This window comes from Oratosquilla oratoria, chromosome 41 (assembly GCF_046742065.1).
Source record: "Oratosquilla oratoria isolate Oo_2021 chromosome 41, ASM4674206v1, whole genome shotgun sequence".
In the NCBI taxonomy this organism is placed as follows: domain Eukaryota; kingdom Metazoa; phylum Arthropoda; class Malacostraca; order Stomatopoda; family Squillidae; genus Oratosquilla; species Oratosquilla oratoria.
Window position 1 is genome coordinate 25794697 of NC_134817.1, and position 20000 is coordinate 25814696.

The following is a 20000-nucleotide window of genomic DNA, read 5'->3' on the forward strand; positions in this document are numbered from 1 at the left end:
AAGGCCGCTTCATTTAATCGGCGACCCCCCCTCTTGCATATAAGGAGAGGACGGGGAGAAATCCCTTCGGGCTGCGTCAAAATTTACTCACACATACTACCCCACCCCCCACCCCCCCGCCCATTCCTCCTCATGCAATCACACATCATCCATATACAACCATTCTCCACTCACCTCTGTCTTCCGTCCTCTCCCTTCCTTCCTCAACAGACATTCCCCTTTTCCCCAAAGCCCCCTTCACCCCATCCATCCACCTCATCCTAGGACGTCCCCTCATGTTCACTCCCTCCACATCTGCCTTCCATACCTCTTTTACTAGTCTTTCTTCACTCTTTCTTTCCATGTGTCCAAACCATCCTAATATTCTTTCATCAACCCTATCTCCCAGCTCCTTTTTCACCCCTGTTCTCCTCCTCACCTCCTCATTTCTCACTCTATATATATATATATATATATATGTATATTTATATATTTATATGTATATATATGTATGCATATATATATGTGTATATATATATATACATATATATGTATATACATATATATATATATGTATGTATATATATATATATATATGCATATATATAAAATGTACTGTACATATATATATATATATATATATGTATATATATATGCATATATATAAAATGTACTGTACATATATATATATATATATATATATATATTAGAAATAGACTCATCTGCTGGGATTCGAACCCTTGCCTACGCGGCTTGCGTCTTGTAAGACAAAGACCTTACCGATCACGCTATCAAGCTACAATACGCAAGCCGCGTAGGCAAGATTTCGAATCCCAGCAGATGAGTATATTTCCAAAATTTCAAATTAAACAAATATATTTATATATATATATATATATATATATATATATATATATATATATATATATATATATACACACATATATATACACAGTCGGCGCCAAAGTTTTTGGTGTGTTGCATTTTTTTCCTGCATCCTTAAAGAAATCATTAACAAAAATATTTGGGGGTACTTACCAGACTCTTATACTTTTGTAGGGAGTCCTCTCCTTTTCAGACAGCTTTCCAGGCGCCAAGGAGCGGATTCAGAAAGTCTTTGGAGCATGTGGGGTTCCATGTTTTCCCAGATGTCTTAATCTCCTTTACAAGCTTTGGCACAGTTGCGGTGTTACGTCCTCGTAGCCGTCGCTTAATGATTCGTTAAATATTTTCAAATGGGTTTAAGTCCAGGATATTACCAGGTCAGTCCTTCATGTAGTCCATTTCCACAAACTTAAATCAATCCTTGATTAATTTTGCTGTGTGTGCAGGAGCACAGTACTGCACTCTTACATGCATCAAAGCAATCCTCCAGATGGTCGTACAACAGTTCCAAGTAGGGTTCTTTGTTCACTGTAACGTTTTCTAAGCAACACCACTAACTTACCCTGGCCATGGTACTCGAAGGCATCCCATATCATGACATTATCAGAGTATATGACTGTCGCTTGTGTGTGATTGGGGTGGTACGGGTCTGCACCTGGTCGTTACCTTATTTTGCCTCCTCGGTCCCCAGTAATGTTAAACGTAGTCTCGCTACTCCACAATATCTTCTTTCACTTCTCATTGTTCCACTTCAGATATTTCTTACGAAATTGCACACGTTTTTTGCTTCTGTCCGTTAGAATGGGTTTACGTTGTGACCCCCGATGCTTATAGCCGAGGACGTCCCTGAGACAGCGTTGGATAGTCATAAAAGCACCTGTTGCAAGAGTTGCGGGTTCTCTTCTTTCAATTCCTTTGCTGTGATTCTAGGTTTAGCTTCCACCTATCTCTGAAAAACCTTGAGAGTCCTCTTAACGTTTCTTAGCCAGCCCAGTACTCTTGACTTTGAGTGGCGGGACATTTCTTTGTCCATCTCTGGACACTGGACAGTGCTATGCCAATCTGGATCGAGATATCTTTATTGCACTTTCCTGCCACAAAGAGTGATATCACTGGAATTTGGTCTTTTGTCAACTCTGGACCACGTGGCATTATCCCAAAATGAAAAAAGTAATAATAATAATAATAATAATAATAATAATAATAATAATAATAATAATAATAATAATAATAATAGCAGAATAGACACGTGGGTTAAATAATAATAATAATCCACTCACAACGAAACATGATGGGCAATTGAGATCTTACTTTCTATGGGACTTAAGCTCCATCCACTCCTGCTCTTACGCCAATACCATTGTCGTTTTCTTTAGGTAGTTATAGGGGTTCCTAGAGAATCCGTCATAGGTATTGCCGCACAATTTTGGCGCCAATATCTCTGGCGCCGACTGTATATATGTGTGTGTGTAGCATATATATATATATATATATATATATATACAGTATATATATATATATACATATATAAATACATATATATATATATACATACATATATATATATATATATATATATATATATATTATGTGTGTGTGTGTGTGTGTGCACACGCACTGTCAACTGTTTTCTCGTGAGCAGCAGGACGTGTGGGAGTTTGGAAAGAAGAGAGCGAAAAGTTTGAGAGACGCTATCAAAAAGGAGGGACAGTAGCATAATATAAAGGTATTTGAAACAATACATACTACCTGACTACCATAACCCTTCTTCCTCACACAGAGAACATGAATTTTCATACCTACTTTCGCAGAGATGTCGCCGGTCGTTCAGGATAAGTAAAGTTCAGTTATGTAATCTTGGAGAGATGTCGAGTCACTTTAGACACAAAGTTAGTTCTTCAAATGCTCAATAGGTGGAGCCACGGACACCTCGTCGTCCAATGGAGTCTTGACTTTTATTCATCTTTTTATTAATTTTATTATAATTATTATTATCATTATTCTTTTCTTGAGGTTTGTTGCGGGCTGTCACCTACCCACCCTAAAGGTGAAGCAGCTGTGATCACAAGCTCAAATTCGATAAGAAACATATTGATTACGATACCAATAGGGTATATCGAAAGCCGCGCTAATATACACAAAATAAATTATTCATAAGAAATCCGCCTGAAATATGTGAATGTTTTCTTTATCTGAAAAAAGTGTTAAAGGGAATTGATAATGTTACAATTACAAGAAGAGCTCAATGAATACTAATGATGCAAAGGTCTCAAGCTGCTAGGACGTAATACATCTAACCTAGAAGTAGGTAGAAGGCATGTTTGATATAGACAAAAATCTCAAGTTGAAGTTGGATAAACGACTAAGGAATATGTAATTACGTCTATTAACTAATTCATTTATTTGTTTGTAAGTTTAATAACCTATTCATGCGTTTTCTTGTGATCTACCTGTTTGTTAATGTGCATTTTTGTCTTCTCCTTATTCCTCATTCATCCAGGTGAAGGACTGAAAGGTCGAATGTAGATGTCAATTGCCAATGAATATTCTAATAGTGACGTGATAGCACAGAGGACATTGGTTAATGTGGCGTCACACTAGGCTACCTTGCTACTTGCTTTTGCTATTTCGTTTGAGTAAAGACGACTTCGGTTACAATATTCTAGACTTCCATAAGAACATCTCAACAATGTGTCTAACATTCGTATTTTAGGTTTAACTTCTTTTAGTCCGTCGTTCAGCTTCTCACTCTAATATGACGCCAGAGTAATTTGACATTTGGAAACTTGGAAAACAAAAGATCGTAACCGAAGTCGTTTCTATTCAAACGAAGTAGCAAAAGCAAGTAGCATGCTAGCGAGAAATGCCTAGTGTGCCACAACCTTCAGAGGTGCTAGGACAGTCACGATGGAAAAAAAAATCCCAATTTTAATCACGAACCAAATCCAGTGAATAAAAAGCGTTTTACAGTTTTAGAACGAAAGCCATTATTTAGCACAACCACATGACTTTATAGCATTTTCTAACAAAAGCCATAGTTCTTCAGAAACGGAAATTAATTATGCAAAAAAAAAATCTCCACCAAAGATTCTAGCGATTTTGATTTTTGCAAATACACCGATGAAACATTTTCAAATGGATTTGTAGATAGATGAGTTTGATGGTTTTATGTACAAACGCTGTCCTCATATATTTTCATACAAGAAAAGGTAAATATGTGTATTAGAGAGCACGAAAGAACTTAAACCTCATTCCATAGTTATATAACCACAAAGATAGAAGCACTGGTAAATTACAGTTCAAAATATCATTCTCTTGCAATGTTGTACCACGGGCATAAAATGTAATTGCTTGGAGATAGCGAGACTCAATGTATTAACGAATATATATATATATATATTAGAAATGTTTAACCCCTTTCTTACCGAAGGGAAGATATAATATAAATTGATAAAATAGCCTGACGGCAGAAATAATAAAATTATGAGTACAACCCCGGTACCACGATAATGGAAAATGGTGGCACATATGTCAAAGAAAACGGATGTTTCATTAGAGAGTATGAAAGTTATTTTAAGGGGGGGCCACATTAGAAACAACTCTAGGTGAAAACTTTGACACACACGCACACAACCCGTGGCGCAGTTGGTAGAGTTCCCGGGTGCCACTGTTGCGGTCCGGGTACGAATCCCGCCCAGGGCTGAAATAATGTCAGTATCGCTGCGCTGTGGGTTGTTACTCCAACTTGTGGGCGGGGAGTTGGGTATGTGTGTGTGTGTGCGTGTAAGGTCAGGGATAGATCGTTCATACTGTATATGAGCTCTGAGTTCTTGGGAGGGAAGTAACTGTCCATCACGTGATCCAAAACCATGGTGAATCACATAATCTTTCTGAATCATTCTCACACAATTCAGCTACTATGTTGGTGATGGATATTAGTCAATAATTTAGGGATTTCTTTTAATATAATTTTACACATTAGTTTTACATTAGTCGTCAACAAATCCTAAGTCACCATTCCTTCTTGTATCACATAATTAGGCTGTGAATCTTGTCCACTCGTTTCCTACTTTCCTAGAATATCCATTTTGAGATCCCTTCGGGCTTTGGAACTCTCCCTACATCTAGTGTCCCGAACAATTGATATACAGGGTCCTTCATAATGTTTGAGACTCACATACGGGCCTCTCATATTTTTTTTCTGTTAATCCTATACTATCTTTGGTTTTGCTGTATGTCTTTATGCAGAAAAGCCTTTTGATCCATTGTCCAGGTCATTATCACTATTCTCTGTAAGAAAAAGAAGGGAATATATATATATATATATATATATATATATATATATATATATATATATATATATATATATATATATATATATATATATAATTGTAAGGGAAATAGGGAAAGTATAGGAGGCCCATATCTGGGTTTCAGAAATTTTGAAACACCTTGTATTTCCTTCTCTTTTGCTCTCATGTCTTTTATGCCAACATTGGTACTTTAATCCACTTCAATACAACGATTATTCTCAGTGAAAACTGACTGGAAACTTCTGTTCTAATTTCTTTGTAACATGTGTATATTATGTATCAGGTAAAAAAAAATTGGTCCTACAGAGCTCTCTTGTGGAGAAGGACCTGATAAACAATAAGAACAATAAACAATAAATAAACAATAAAAAATTTCAGACCGAGTTGATGCATTTGCATAAACTTCTAATCTTAGCTTTGGAGTTCATTCTCTGTGTCTCCTTTTCCTGTTAATTAACCTACAAAACCACTTTAGATTCGTCTTTACACTAATAATACATATTCAAAGGCATCCGACAACTGTCGACAACTTACATTTTTCAAAGTACTCTTCTTCCTCACTTCGAAATCTTGTATATTAGTTTCTTAATTTTGTATTCTTCTTTTGCAGTATTGTTTGCACTTTTCAATAATTCATTTTTACAAGCACTTTTCAATAATTCATTCTTACAACGTTTCTTTCTCCGTATTTTTCTACATTCATTTCTAAATCTTCTGTATTCTTCTTGGTTCTAATGTTTCTTCTCTTTCTCTCTTTTTTTCAAGACACATTTTGGACTCTTAGCTCCCTCACATTTTTTTCCTCGTTTATCTGATGAATTTTTCCATTAGCCCTTAGCACGTACTCTTTCACACCCAAAAGAAAGTTTATGAAAAAGTTTTTATATCAATTCCTGTTCCTTTTATATATATATATATTATATATATATACATACATATATATATATATATTGTCAGGGGGGTACAAATTTATGTATATACTCGGTATTATTGAGAATTGGGCGTGAGAGAAAAGAAACACCAAGGTAACACTAACACGTGTTTTTATTAGATCACACACAGAGCACTATCCTAACTGGAACCAACACATATATAAATAATAATCACCAGCGTGATGTCTACAAGACTACAATTAAATATATACTACCACTCCTCGCTCTGCGTAGTCTCCCTCCAGACGAATCCCCATTGATGTCCTAACGTGGACGGGCGTACGTCTGGCGCCCTCCCTCCGTGGAACTGGGAGGGGAGGGGGGGGTCCGCCCTCAACGGCAGACGGCCGTAGTAGCGTGTCTCCTGGTCCCTCGTGGACTCCTTTTGTCCCGGCGCCCTCCCTCCGTGGAACTGGGTGGGGAGGGGGGGGGGGTCCGCCCTCAACGGCAGGCGGCTGTAAGGTGTGTGCTGGTCCCTCGTGGACCACGTGATCAGTGGATGATGCGTCCGCGCCGACAGTCTTCCAAGTCTCGTCACGTGACCCACGTGACATATATATATATATATATATTGTGTGTGTGACTTGACTTGCCTTTATGCAGGCTCTACATTTCCATGTATCAAGTGACAATCAAGAACAGCGTGATTAATTTCCCTATGGGGCAAATAATTTCGAGTTCTTTGGTAAGCAACAAGTCTAATCTCCTCGGTGTGCCAGCTCTTCTTACTCTCGTCACATCATTGACACACTGAATTATTCTGTTTTTCACTACAATATTTAACATAATATCATCCCAAGAATATTTAGTGCTATTTGTTCCCCGCTCCTACCAATTTACTTCTCTGCAATTAAAGTTTCCCTTTAGGATTTGTTGTCACTTTGTTTATGTATATAGCCATTCTCCTTTGGAGAAATGATAAATCTGATATTTCTTGATATTCGAGTTAGTTATCGGCAGGTCTTGCGTTCTCATGAGGTTTTCTATATTCCCTAATATTAATTCTCAGATCTTTTTTTATTTGCTTTAAGCAAACCTTCACCCAATATGTCCAATTTTAAGTAACTTTACATGATCATCATCACCTCCTATTTTATTTTTTTCTGTCACGTTTCCAGACTCCGTATTCATCATACCTCAGTTGAAGATCATCATTAGTTGGTAGTTTGGTCTCTGCTAAGTACGAAATATCAGGTTCGTTTACCATTAAGTAATCGTTGATTTCTAACCAGGCCGATAGTGAATCATCTATATTTGTATGTTTCACTTTTAGTTTCACTTTCAGTTTTCTTGGATGCGAGCACATCTGTATTTGTGCGTGTGTGTTTGTTTGTTTGTGTGTGTGTATGCGTGTGTAACCATGCATATATGCAGAATATACTATTTTCTTTAATAATTAAGTTTATGTACCAGCTTCACAGAATTCAAACGCCAAGAATGAGTCCTTCTATGATGACACAAATTAGCTAATGGACCATGGAAGGAAAAATTAGAAAGACACTAATAGTCAGAGACTTCAATGCCAAAGTCAAGGAGATCATGGGAGATAAATAATGCGTTGTGGAATTTATAGAAGATGACAGAAATGAGAGTTACTTTTGTAGATAAGTATATGATATTGATATGCAAATACAAACCAGAAACGGTGAAATAGAGACGGCTGAAGTGAAGAAATTTACCCGCAAAAGGTAGAGATTACAAAGAAAGGAAACATGGATCAAAGAAAAGAAAACATTCAGAAATTTTACTTTTAAACAACCACAGCATAGACAAACTTTAGCAAATTGTTTATTTGAAAAATAGAAAAGGAAACATTATCAAATACAGAGATAATGATAAAAAGAGTGATTTTTTATCATTTTACATCCTCTGTTGGTACAGTTTACTCAATCAGTTCATATGTAGATGTTAGAAGTGTACCAGAAGTTACAAGTGAATTAGTAAAGCATATGTATGCCCACAAACACACACACACACGCACGCACACACTCACTCTAAACTACCACATACTTGTTTATATTTTCCCCATAAATAGCAGAAGTCAATTTGCTTTCATTAACTTAAACTTTTCGAAATTGTCCATAATTCATAATCAAGTAAACATGATATATGATGAACATAGTTTATAACTTCTTTGCAATTCCCTTGCTATTATTTTGCTGGGTTTTATCACTGTTTACACTAGTGCTTTTAATGGTGGTTTGGGGGGAAAAATAATTGTCTTGATCTTTGTCCTTTGCTCTCAGGTACGAAAATATACTACTTACAAATCATTGTTCTATTGATGTTTTATCCTCGAGACCATCTCACCTATACATTCATTTTGAATTTAATTTTAAATCATCCCATTCGAATATTCTCAGATGAACGTGAACTGTGAAAACGACGTGAAAGCAGATTCGGTCTCGAGTTCTTTAGATGAAGATGGTGATGATGAAGATGATGATGGTGACGGTGAGCTTGGAAGTGGAAGCGGCTCTGTGATTGGTCCTGCCACAGCCATTGCCAGACTGTTCCGACTCTATCGTCCAGGGCTCTGGCAAGCTGTTGCCACGCAAAATATTCAACAGGTAATCCCTAATAACCATTTCACAAAAGAAAAAAAAAAAGAAAAAGAAAATAGTCTTGTATAAATATACGGCATTTATAAGAAAGTAATTATTTTACGCTTTATATATATAGTATTTAGTATTTTTTATAGGTTTGTTGCTGTCTTTGATGTTTTTGCAATTACTTGAATTATATTTTCCATTTTCATATCATGTGTACATCAATTATATTTTGAATCTAATAAAACTATCACAGTACCAGTGATGTACAAGTCTGTGATCAGTAAATTATATGTACATGTGCGTGCATGAGTACATGTGTTTGTGTGCATATGTATGCTTGTGTGTATATCTGAATGTGCGTATGCACGTATGTGTGTGTGTGTGTATTTACTTGGGTGTGTGTGCATACATGCTATATTTGAACACACACACACACGCACGCACGCACACACACGCACGCACACACACACACACACACAACCACACACACACACACACACACACACACACACACACACACATATATATATATATATATATATATATATATATCATTATTGCATTTAATTTCACCCATTTTTACATCCATTTCGTGTTATGATCTTACGTGGTTTCTCCATTGCCGGGGAATGACAGGTCCGCCGGCTCATCAATTCGTGGTGTTGGGTGGGCCTGACACAGGCAGACCAGACGCTCTCCCAGCTGTCGGCCAAGATGGGCAACGAGGCCATTGCCTCCTTACTGCTCAGCATTCAGCCGTCCATGGTGTGTATCCAAGAGTTAATCAAATAACTCTAACGTGAAGTTGTTTCCTTCAGTTTCGTTTACCTCTTATTCGTAAGTGTATTGGGGATTGTCAACACCGTAGACTTTTTCTTTGTAGATGTTCCACGAAGAATTATAGTTTCTAATCCGGGTCTTTATGACTCAAGGGCACGTTAGAAGAAGCTAGAAGGTTGCTGTAGTTGTTAGTATCAGCATATAATTATTTTTCTTTTATAGATAAATCATTTGAAGGTTTATGTCAAGCTTAAGTAGTATGAAAGCAATCATAATTCGTAGTAATATATGGAATATACTTAGTAACCACGTTGTTAGTGCTGAAACTAATGGTTGCTTTAAGAGAAGGTTAGATAACTTAATGGATGGGAATGAAAGGGGTAATGGGCATGGACCTGCCAAGTGTAGGCCTCTCTTGTAGTCTCCTCTATTCTTATGTTCTTATGTTAACAACTAAAAAGCTTCTGGCTATGTCCATGTCAAGGGAGTTGGATGTTCGGTGAGGTTCACTTATAGATACACTAGTGGCCAACATTTTACGAATCTTTTGTTCTAAGAATTATTTTGAATTTTCCCGTACTTGCCATATGAAAATGTTTAGCACATTTTGATAATGGCTTCTTGAAAACATTACAGGATACATTAACTGAAAGGTGCATAGATGAGATCCCTTTCTCTACCAAATACCTCACTTTATTCTTGTACATGTCATACTGGGGCAGGTCTTGATTAAGTATCATCCATAGATTTTTTTTCTTTTTTTTTTTTACAAATGAACCATCTCATTTTTTTTTACTATGCGGTAGCCCAGTGGATACCGTGTCAAACTCATGAGCAGGTGCTCGTGAGTTCAATTCTCGTTATGTGCTTCCTGCGTTGGTTACCGACAGTCCTGATCAGGCGGGGAGGTGACCCAAATGGGCTCATAAATGGGCCTAAAAATGAATAAATAAATAAATAAATAAATAAATAAATAATATAGATAAAATTAAAAGCTTGCCGAAACTGACATGGCTTGCCCTACCAAAGGTTTTTTTTACTTCCACTTCGTGAGGGTGGGATGGTGAGCTCACTTCACGAGTACACTTTCACCTGGTTTTTAACACGCTTTTTTCCCCTTCCCATTTGCACTTTATCCAGCAACTGGTCCAGCACGTACTGGCTGGCAACGTGGAGGCTGTCCGCGATCTTCTCTCTTCACCTTTGCGCAAGAAGATCAATGTGGACATTCGAAAGCTGAGTGAACGGGGCGCCTCTCTCCTCTACTTCGCCATCTGCAGTGGAGATCCCGAACTTGTGCGGGAACTTCGGAAGCACGGGTCCTCCATCTACTCCCACATGCTCGACCAAGACCAGGTGAAGAGAATTTTCTTCAATCTTCAGAGGAGCCAACTTGAAGAACCATCTACCTGACCTATTCCTTCTTCGCCTTCATATTTTCTTACACTTATTTCTCACCCTTACGAGTATTAAATCCGCTAAAAGGTATGATTAAGTAAATGAATTATGCCTCAAATCTTAGGCTTGTATATTCCTTCTTCGTCTTCACTTTTCGCTCTTTGAAACAGAGCGGATTCGATCTTTTAATACTGTTTGACTCAATGCTGTCCTTCATCTTGACCTCAATTTTCCTTTCATATGCGTCAATAGCTTCTTAATGTTTGTTTACTTTTTGATAATTCTTTCTTTCTTTTAAGATATTTTTTTATCAAGTACTCTCACACACCAGGAGGAATGGTGGTCACTTTTAACTTCTGCTGTCCCTATTTTCTGTTACACTCCTTATTTTTTTTTATCTTACCACCTTCATGATTTCACGCTCCCATGAATCACACTCCTAGAAAATGTGGCTAATACATATTATATAAAATGATACGGAACAGATTTAAATCAAGTGAAAACACCCTAAATGTATGGTAGAAGAATGAACAAGAAACCAACAAGACACATTTAACTGATGACACACACAGACACACATACACACACACACACACAATAACACAATTAATGAAAGTATCTTTGAGGCCTAGGAGTTACTTTAGTCAATAATATTGTCCTGTGTTACCCAAATACGACTTTGTAGAATCATTACTGCATAGAGACAAACTATTAAAAGGATAAATTTTAACCATTCGAGCACATTTTTTTCTTAGATGAATGATATTGTTTATTGTTAGCCATACAAAAAATATTAGAAGTAGGAGCTAAGACTTAAAGGTTATAATAGATAAAGACAAATCTCTTTCGAGGAATTGCTACAACTGAAGAACGATTTTTCAGGTTGATGCTCCTGTAGTGTTCACAGCCCTTAACTCCTGGACTTCGGCCGACGTGATAGCAGCCCTGCTCCCTGTCGCAGATTCCAACGAGTCAATGATCCTAGAAAGACTCTGGTACCGTGGCAGAAACGTCCTTCGTGTCGCTGTTGATAACGACGTCAGCCTACCGGCGGTACAGCTCCTCCTGCAAGTGGGTGCGTTCGACAGATCATTGTTATGTTTGAGTGACTCAGGTCACCACGCTTTTCACAGGGTATCTCAGGGTTCGCGCGGGGGAAGGTTCATCGACGTCTAACGGTTGTGGTAGGCCTACGAAGATCTCATTGACAAGGAGTTCCAAGAAATACTACTTCAGTCTTGTAAGCTACACGATACCGTGGACAACAATGGATTATCAACTGTTAGGGTCCATTGTGAACAGGAATGGGGTCAAAATTCCCTTCGGGATTAGGGGTGGGATTGGGGAATCCCATTTGTCAAGGGCTTGTCACTTCAGTTTGATCTCGAACATTTCTATTTACGTTTTTATTCTTTCAGGTTAGTTTTGACAATTTTGCCAATAGCGTGGCTATGACTATTACTGGGTTCGCCAACTCGGTGGCACTTCCTTGAAACCCAGAATAGACGACCATTGTCATTATGTTGCTGTACTCATAAAATACTTTCGACTCCCTTCCTGAAGCTAAAGAGGTTATGGTGAATGGGACTCAAATTAGACACCAGGTGTTTAAGTAACATCGTCTTTGTTAGATTTTTTCCATATAGCTCATTGTGGAGACATGGCGGCATACAGAATAATATATTAGAACGATCCCCACTGTGTAAGGGTAGGATCCCTAAAGTAAGTACGAAGGCTAGGTAAAAAAAAAAAAAAAAAAAAAAAAAAAAAAAAAAAAAAAAAAATGCAATCAACAGGTACCTGACCTTATAACTGGTACAGCTGAGTCGCCTCGCCAGACCCGGCTCGGGCAGGTGATGTCCTTCTTGCCAAGGTAAAACGAATACTATAAGGTACGTTAAGCACCACCCCTCCGCGCACCTCCACCGTGACGTCATAGGAAATGCAGAGGGGGAGAGAGAGAGAGGTGAAAGAAAATGTAAACTTTAAAGAAAACCATCTGTATATATGGTAAACTTTAAAATTACACTATGATGTTCACATAATACTGAAATTACTCAGTATCACTTTCTTATCCTCAAATTTATCAGTATCTGAGATATGACCCCAGAAAAGTTATAAAAATGTTTTCCATGCTTTCACATTAGATGGATTATATTAATATGACGAGTTATCAGATGGGATGACATGTCAATGTATACGTTGTTCAGGTAGCCTAGATGAGGAAGAAATTATACTGTTGATACACACCAACTAGCTGAATATAAACCCAGTAGTAATGACACATAAAAGCATCATATTGTTTTTATTATATTACATTTTGGGTTCGCGTAGATTTTGTATTACGTAGACCTTTATCTCCACCAACCTCAGTTATGTTATAACCGGATTCTTTAGTCTGTTTATTTGCAATTGAATGAAAATTTCAGGAAATGTTGCTAATGAATAGTTACTTTCAAAATGACGGCTGCATACATTTCCAGATGACCGAGTATTGTGTGTGCCACATAATTCAATCCATTTCTTTCTAAGTTCTTTATCTTTCGGTAGTGAAAAGAAATGTATATTTTTATCACCTTTCAGTCTAACGGCATTGCACTTCTGCACTATACAAACTGTTGTCATTTTTACATGTTATTTGTTTACCCTTTAATCAGAAGATGGAGCTTCGCTCTACACACTGGTGTGTGAGTGACTGACAGCTCTCGACCCGCGGAACCCTAGTCTCGATATTTACGTTGGCGTCATCATCTACCTGCGCAGTGGAGAGATTTTCTGGCTCTCCCTCACCCCCCCCCCCTAACTTACCTTATAGTATTCGTTTTACCTTGCTTCTTGCCTTGAAAGGAGGCCCAAACAAAATAGCAGCCTAAACGAGGTGATTGAAGCCCGCGGTTGTTGGACTCGCTATTGAGATCATTCATTTGCAATGCAGAATTACAATGCAACTTGTTCAATGTAAAATCAAACTGTATTCTTACATGTATAATACTTTATATACACCAATTGAATTGTTCACCGTGTTCAAAATAAAGACTGGTGAGTAAATGAACTAAGCAACGAAATAAATACAAATATTATATTAGAATATAACATTCAGAAAATTCTTGTTTGCATAGACTAAAATAGATTACCTTTGCAAGTTCGATGTTTTTATATCACATAAAAACCGCGGTTACGAAAACTAAACATTGCATAACATCTACGTAAACAGAACTAAACAGTTGTACAGATAACTGATACAACTGTATACTATGGATGCAATCACCTCATTTTTGAAAAGTAACCTAAGCCACGCCTGCAGGACGGGGGATACATTCACGCTGCTCTCCGGCAGGCACGAGTATAAATGACGTTTGAGGGTTTTTAATTTGTTAATTCTAACGATTGATAGTTCACTTGAAATATTACTTTTAGATGTCCGCACAAACAGTTAATGAATGAGAAAGTAGGAGATAGGGGGAAGAGAGAGAGAAAGAGAGAGATATATAGATAGATAGATAGAGAGAGAGAGAGAGAGAAAGAAAGGGAGACAGAGAGAAAGGGAGAGAGAGAGTGGGAGATATGGCTGGGGGAATGAGAAAGAGGGGGAGGGATAGAGAAAGAGAAACATGGTGTGGGGAGGGCTACAGATCTAGAGAGAGAGATATGACAGGGAGTGGAGAGAGAGAGAGAGAGAGAGAGAGAGAGAGAGAGAGAGAGAGAGAGAGAGAGAGAGAGAGAGAGAGAGAGAAAGAGGGAGAAAAATATGGCGGGGGTAAAAGAGAGAGGGATGGGGAGGCATAGAGAAGAGAAATATGACGGGGGAAGAATAAAGATAGAGATAACACAGAGGTTGGGGAAAGAGAAGGGGGGGAGATAGAGAAGAGAGAAATATGGCGGAGTGAGGGATAGACAGTCAAAGACAAAGAATGAGAATGAGAAAGAGAGAAGGAGATGGCAGTGGAAAAGGGAGACAGAGAGAGAGGGGGGGAGATAGAAAGAGAGAGTAAGAGAGATATGACGGGGGAGAAAGAGAGAGAGCGGGGAGACATAGAGAAGAGAAATATGGATGGGGAGGGATGGAGATAGAGAGAAAGATATGACATGAGAAGGAGTGAGAGAGAGAGGAGAAGGAGAGCGAGATAGAGAGTGAGAGAGATAGGGAGTGAAAGATATATACTGGAGGGGATGGTATTAGGAGTCCCGCTATTTGTAGCCCCAAAGGGGACATTCTTAAAGAAAATAAAGGCATAAGAGGGTCTGGGAGTTTTCCAACCAGTATCCTAAGGCTTGGGTTTTTAAATGTGCGTGGATGTAGTACAGATGAGAGTAAAAAGGAAGTGATAGGTAGTATGTTTGTGAGAAGAAAGATGGATGTGCTGGCTTTGAGTGAAACTAAAATGAAAGGGAGGGGCGAGTGTGAGTTTGGGAGTGAAGTTGGGAGGTTCTCAGGAGTGAAGAGGGGACGAGGGAGAGAAGGGGTGGCTATACTAGTAAGTATAAGTGTAGTGGAGTAGGAGGTTTCTTCAAGGTTGATGTGGATGAAGGTGAAGCTGGGAAGGAAGATGTGGGTTTTTGTAAGTGCGTATGGGCCTGGTAGTGAGAAGAGCATAGAGGAAAGGGAGGCTTTTTGGGTAGATTTAAATGAGTGCATAGAGGGATTAGGGAGAAATGTCTATGTAGTTGTATTGGGAGACCTTAATGCTAGGGTAGGAAACGAACCAATAGACGGAGTGATTGTAAACGAACCAATAGACGGAGTGATTGTAAAGTATGGAGTTTCAGGTAAAAATCGTAGTGGAGAACTGATGGTGGAGATGTGTCTTGAAAGAGAGTTGATGATAGCAAATACAGTGTTTAGGAAGAAAGTCAAGCATAAGTACACATGGGAGAGGGTGGTGGATGGAAGAATGTATATATGTATATATATGTATACATATATATATATATACACATATATATGTATATACATATACATATACATACATACACACACACACACACCGCTTACGTCAACCTGTCAGAATGTCTCAACATCAATATATATATATATATATATATATATATATACATATCCTCCTCCGCCATATCTTTCTATCACTCCCCTGCCCGATCTCTCTCGCTCTTTTTCTCTCTCTCATTCTCTCTTTTATATCACCATCTCTCTCTCTCTCTCTCCAATCTTTATTTTGAACACAGTGAACAATTCAATTGGATGCATATAATGTATTATACACGTTTGGTTTTACATTACAGTTACTCTAGTGCTAATATTCAATTTGCATCTTCACTCATTGAACAAGTTGCATTGTAATTCTGCATTACAAATGAATGACCTCAATAGCGAGTCCAACAACCGCGGGCTTCAGTCACCTCGTTTTGGTTGCTACCTCGTTTAGGCCACCTTTCAAGGCAAGTCTGGCGAGGCGACTTAGTCGTAGCAGTTCATGCGACAGTACATCTTGTTATGCCTTAACGACTGTGCTTGTTGTCAGGTGGCCCTGCACTCGTCTGTGAGCGCGACCCGAAGGGCAGAACCGTGGTGGACATCGCGATGGAACAGGGCCTGACGGAGTACCTGGTCCTCATCGACGCCGAGGTCAAGCGGTGGTTGACCCGACCTGACCTTCACCCTCGACGGCGCGACCTGCTGGCCCTGAGAGGGTTTGGGCGTCTCGAGATCGTGGCCGAGTCGGAGAGCTCCCTCGACGAGGACGTTGTTCACTTCTTGCAGGAGTACCAATGGTGCCAGGTGAGCAGGCTACAGCACTATTTCATTTCATTATTTTTTTTTCTCTAGTCTGTCTGGCCGAGAAGTCCCGTCTCCTTGAGGAAGCCCATGTCTGAAACGGGGTTTTCCATGATTGTGTGAAATGCAGTCTTCCATAATGTGTTGCATTGTATGGGGTAAAGTGTTACAGCCTGGACAGTTGTCTATGATGTGGTCATTCAGCCTCCTCTGGTAACTTAAGGAGTTATCACACTGGGAATACGCGAGCTTCACCAGCGCCCATCGTTGCGAGTTCCTTTGAGTAAAAACGACTTCGGTTACAATACTTTATCTTTTAAATTTCCAAACATCAAATTATCTTTCCGTCATATGTAGCAAAGCTGAATGATGAACTAAGATATCGTAGACCTAGACGAATGCTAGACAAGCTGCTGAAATGTTCTTAGTGAAGTCTAGATTTCTGTAAGCAAAATCATATTTTAGTTATTCAAATGGAGGTTATGCATGATAAAGTGCACACTGTTCTATCGTCAAAGTTAAAAAAAAATCAAGAAAGTAACTACATCATTTGTTTTGTCCAATCAGTCACATAAACTTTGATACATCTCACTGAAAGTTTCATCCATGCCTTGCGAATTTCAGTGAGCACTGGACTCATTCCGTGTTGCAGGAAATAAATCTTTTTTTTTCAACTTGAGAACACGGTGCGTTAAGGTAGACAAAGACATCCACAAGAGTGGGTGTATTTGTCTTCTGAATGGTTACAGGTCTCCCCTGGACAGAGGTGGTTCTTGTATGCAGTTGATGGTTTCCGAGGAGTCTATCAAAAAATATAGACCCTGTGAGGACGGAGCCTTTATTAGGACGTTTCGATTGTTACACGTTTATCAGGCTAAACGACCTACTAACAAAGGTTCCATCCTCACATGTGATTTCTTTTGATACACATGTCGTCGTTATGAATTATTCCCTCACCCATAAGGTGACAGTTTCAAATCGTTGTGTCACAGGAACATAAAAAACATAAGAATGGGGGAAACTGCAAGAGACTTTTCGTCCCTATCCATCCAGTTATCTCATCTTCTCTTAAAACAACCAATTGTTTCCGCACTCACTACATTGTTACCGAGTCTATTACATTCGTTAACCACTCTGTTGGTGAACCAGTTCTTGCCTATTTCCTTCTTAAAACTAATTTCTCTTATTCTGCAGGATATTTTGGGGCAGCTGTATGAAGCTGTGAAGGAGGGCGAAGTTGACCGCGTGCGGCAGCTTTTGCAGGTGAAGAATAGTGTCTTCAACGCTGTCGACATTCTTTGGCAAGGCCGCTTGCAGGTAAATATCCTATTTACACTCTTAAGAACATTTGAGTTGTATAATGAACGACTGCGGATATTCGTAATTGGCCCGTGGTACATCAGAAATAAAGATGCATTTTTCGTTGTGATTGTATTATTACAAGCTTATAATCTTTATGATAAAAATCTAGTATATATGGAAAATTCTGAATATTAACAAAAAAAGATATATCTGTGTATCGGGGTCACGCGTCTGCAAATTCACAATGTTCTGTTAATACTATACATTCGAAATGTATTTCTAATCAGAAGTTCATAGAGTATATTTGACAAACAACAATTTGTAGCTTGCATGGTTCATTTATGTTGTTCGTGTATTTGCAGATCCCGTTGCATTCTTTAACAGAATTCCCTCCAGAAGTTCTTATATGTTTACAATTCTGATACCGTTTCTGTGAAATCCTGCATATATGTGAGATCATACTTTGACTGCTTGGTAAGCCAAAAAGTAGGCAAGAACATAAGAACATAAAATGGAAGAGGCTGCAAGAGACCATAAGGTCTACATTAGGCAGTTCCATGTCCTTTATCACATGTCATCCCCATTCAAAAATCTATATAATTGTTTCAGGGCTCACTACATTGTTACCAAGTTTATTCCGTTTATTCCGTTTGGTAAACCATTTCTTGCCTATTTCCTTCTTAAACCTAAAATTGTTCAATCTTAATCCACTATAACGAGTCCTACTCTGCTGTCTTAATATGATGACCTTGCCGTCATCAATAAATATTCTCGTCTTCTATTTTCTAGATAAACGATTTCATGTACCTGAAGGAAAACCCGTAGCTTCTCTGAGGCTTTATGCATCTCACCATCATTCCATTCACATTTTCTCCTTTTTGTTTCCTTAATGTCTCTCAAGTTCAAATGGTAAAGAGGATTTTAGGATGTATGATTTTTGGTATTCTGAAGACTTCGTTAAATTTTTTATTAAAATACAGGCGATATTTTGATATGAAAAAATTGCTAAATACGTACATGTACAGTACATACGTGTCTAGACACGACCATTTCATTTAAGTGTTACATCATTTTACAAATGAAAATCATTATGAAATAAAAACACCACTGCAGTGGATTAGAGTCAAAGTGTATCTGAAATTGTTGTTGCGAATGTTTTATAATTTCTATTTGATTATTTCCTTTTGGTATCGACTCGTGCAGGGGTGGGCAATCCTTGGCACGCGTGCAAATCCTGGAACACTGACGACTTTTTTCCAGCACGCGAAACCCAGAGCTCATCTTAGAAAAAAAAAAAAAAAAAAAAAAAATCCGCATGCTGCGCTGGACGGCGGATTGGGATCCTTATAGAAGGTGAAGGGAGGGGGAGGATGGGGCCCATACTCGTGTATGTAGGTCCTATAATCTTCCTCCGCTGACACGCAGGCAAATTTTGTATCAACAATTTTACTGGTTTTGGCACTCACACTTAAAAAGGTTGCCCACCTCTCAACCAGTGAGTCCGGCACTTGACGCATCCATCCTTTTTCCAACAGGGAGACGGAATGCCTCTTCTGCACTGGGCCGTGATCCACAGGCAGCACCAGATAGTCGAGCTGCTACTCGGGGCGCCGTTCGAGCTGGACGCCGCCCATAACAACTGTGTAACCAAACGGTTCTGCCCTGACGACGTGAGAGACCAGTGGCGTCGAACGCCTCTCCACTACGCCTACGCCCTGGACAGGGAACGCACATCCATCACCGCTGCTCTGCTGGAACATGGATCGTCGGAACACACGCTCGATATGGTAAACAATCGAATGCACGTACAATGCGTAGGGTGGGTCTTTAAAGGTATACTAAATATCTGACCTATGTTGATATAAAGGACAGTTTAGTAACCAAGAAGGTAAAGGAAGGAGCATATGAGACATGGGATACACCGGTTATGGAATGAAATTAGTTTCTCTTTGTCGAAGATGAAGCAGAGCTTATGCATTTCCAGGATGGACGTGAACCTCTGGATTTTGGAGACGCACGAGGTTCTCCAGCGCTGGACAAGATGATGGACAACTTGAGGAATAAGGTATCATGTATAAATTTGGGTAACAGGAAGCATTGACATAAACTGACATACCTACAGACCTTC

General features: G+C 38.8%; 1 protein-coding gene across 2 annotated transcripts in view; it reads left to right on the plus strand.

The window, feature by feature from the left end:
- Positions 1-20000, plus strand: part of LOC143021055 (uncharacterized) — a 48182-nt gene that overhangs the window by 25135 nt on the left and 3047 nt on the right. For both annotated transcript variants that reach the window (XM_076178267.1, XM_076178268.1), the window contains 8 exons: positions 8473-8679; positions 9298-9426; positions 10582-10797; positions 11722-11914; positions 16317-16573; positions 17765-17887; positions 19408-19659; positions 19857-19937. In XM_076178267.1, the coding sequence (XP_076034382.1) occupies positions 8473-8679; positions 9298-9426; positions 10582-10797; positions 11722-11914; positions 16317-16573; positions 17765-17887; positions 19408-19659; positions 19857-19937 (1458 nt within the window). The remainder of the gene's footprint in view (positions 1-8472; positions 8680-9297; positions 9427-10581; positions 10798-11721; positions 11915-16316; positions 16574-17764; positions 17888-19407; positions 19660-19856; positions 19938-20000) is intronic.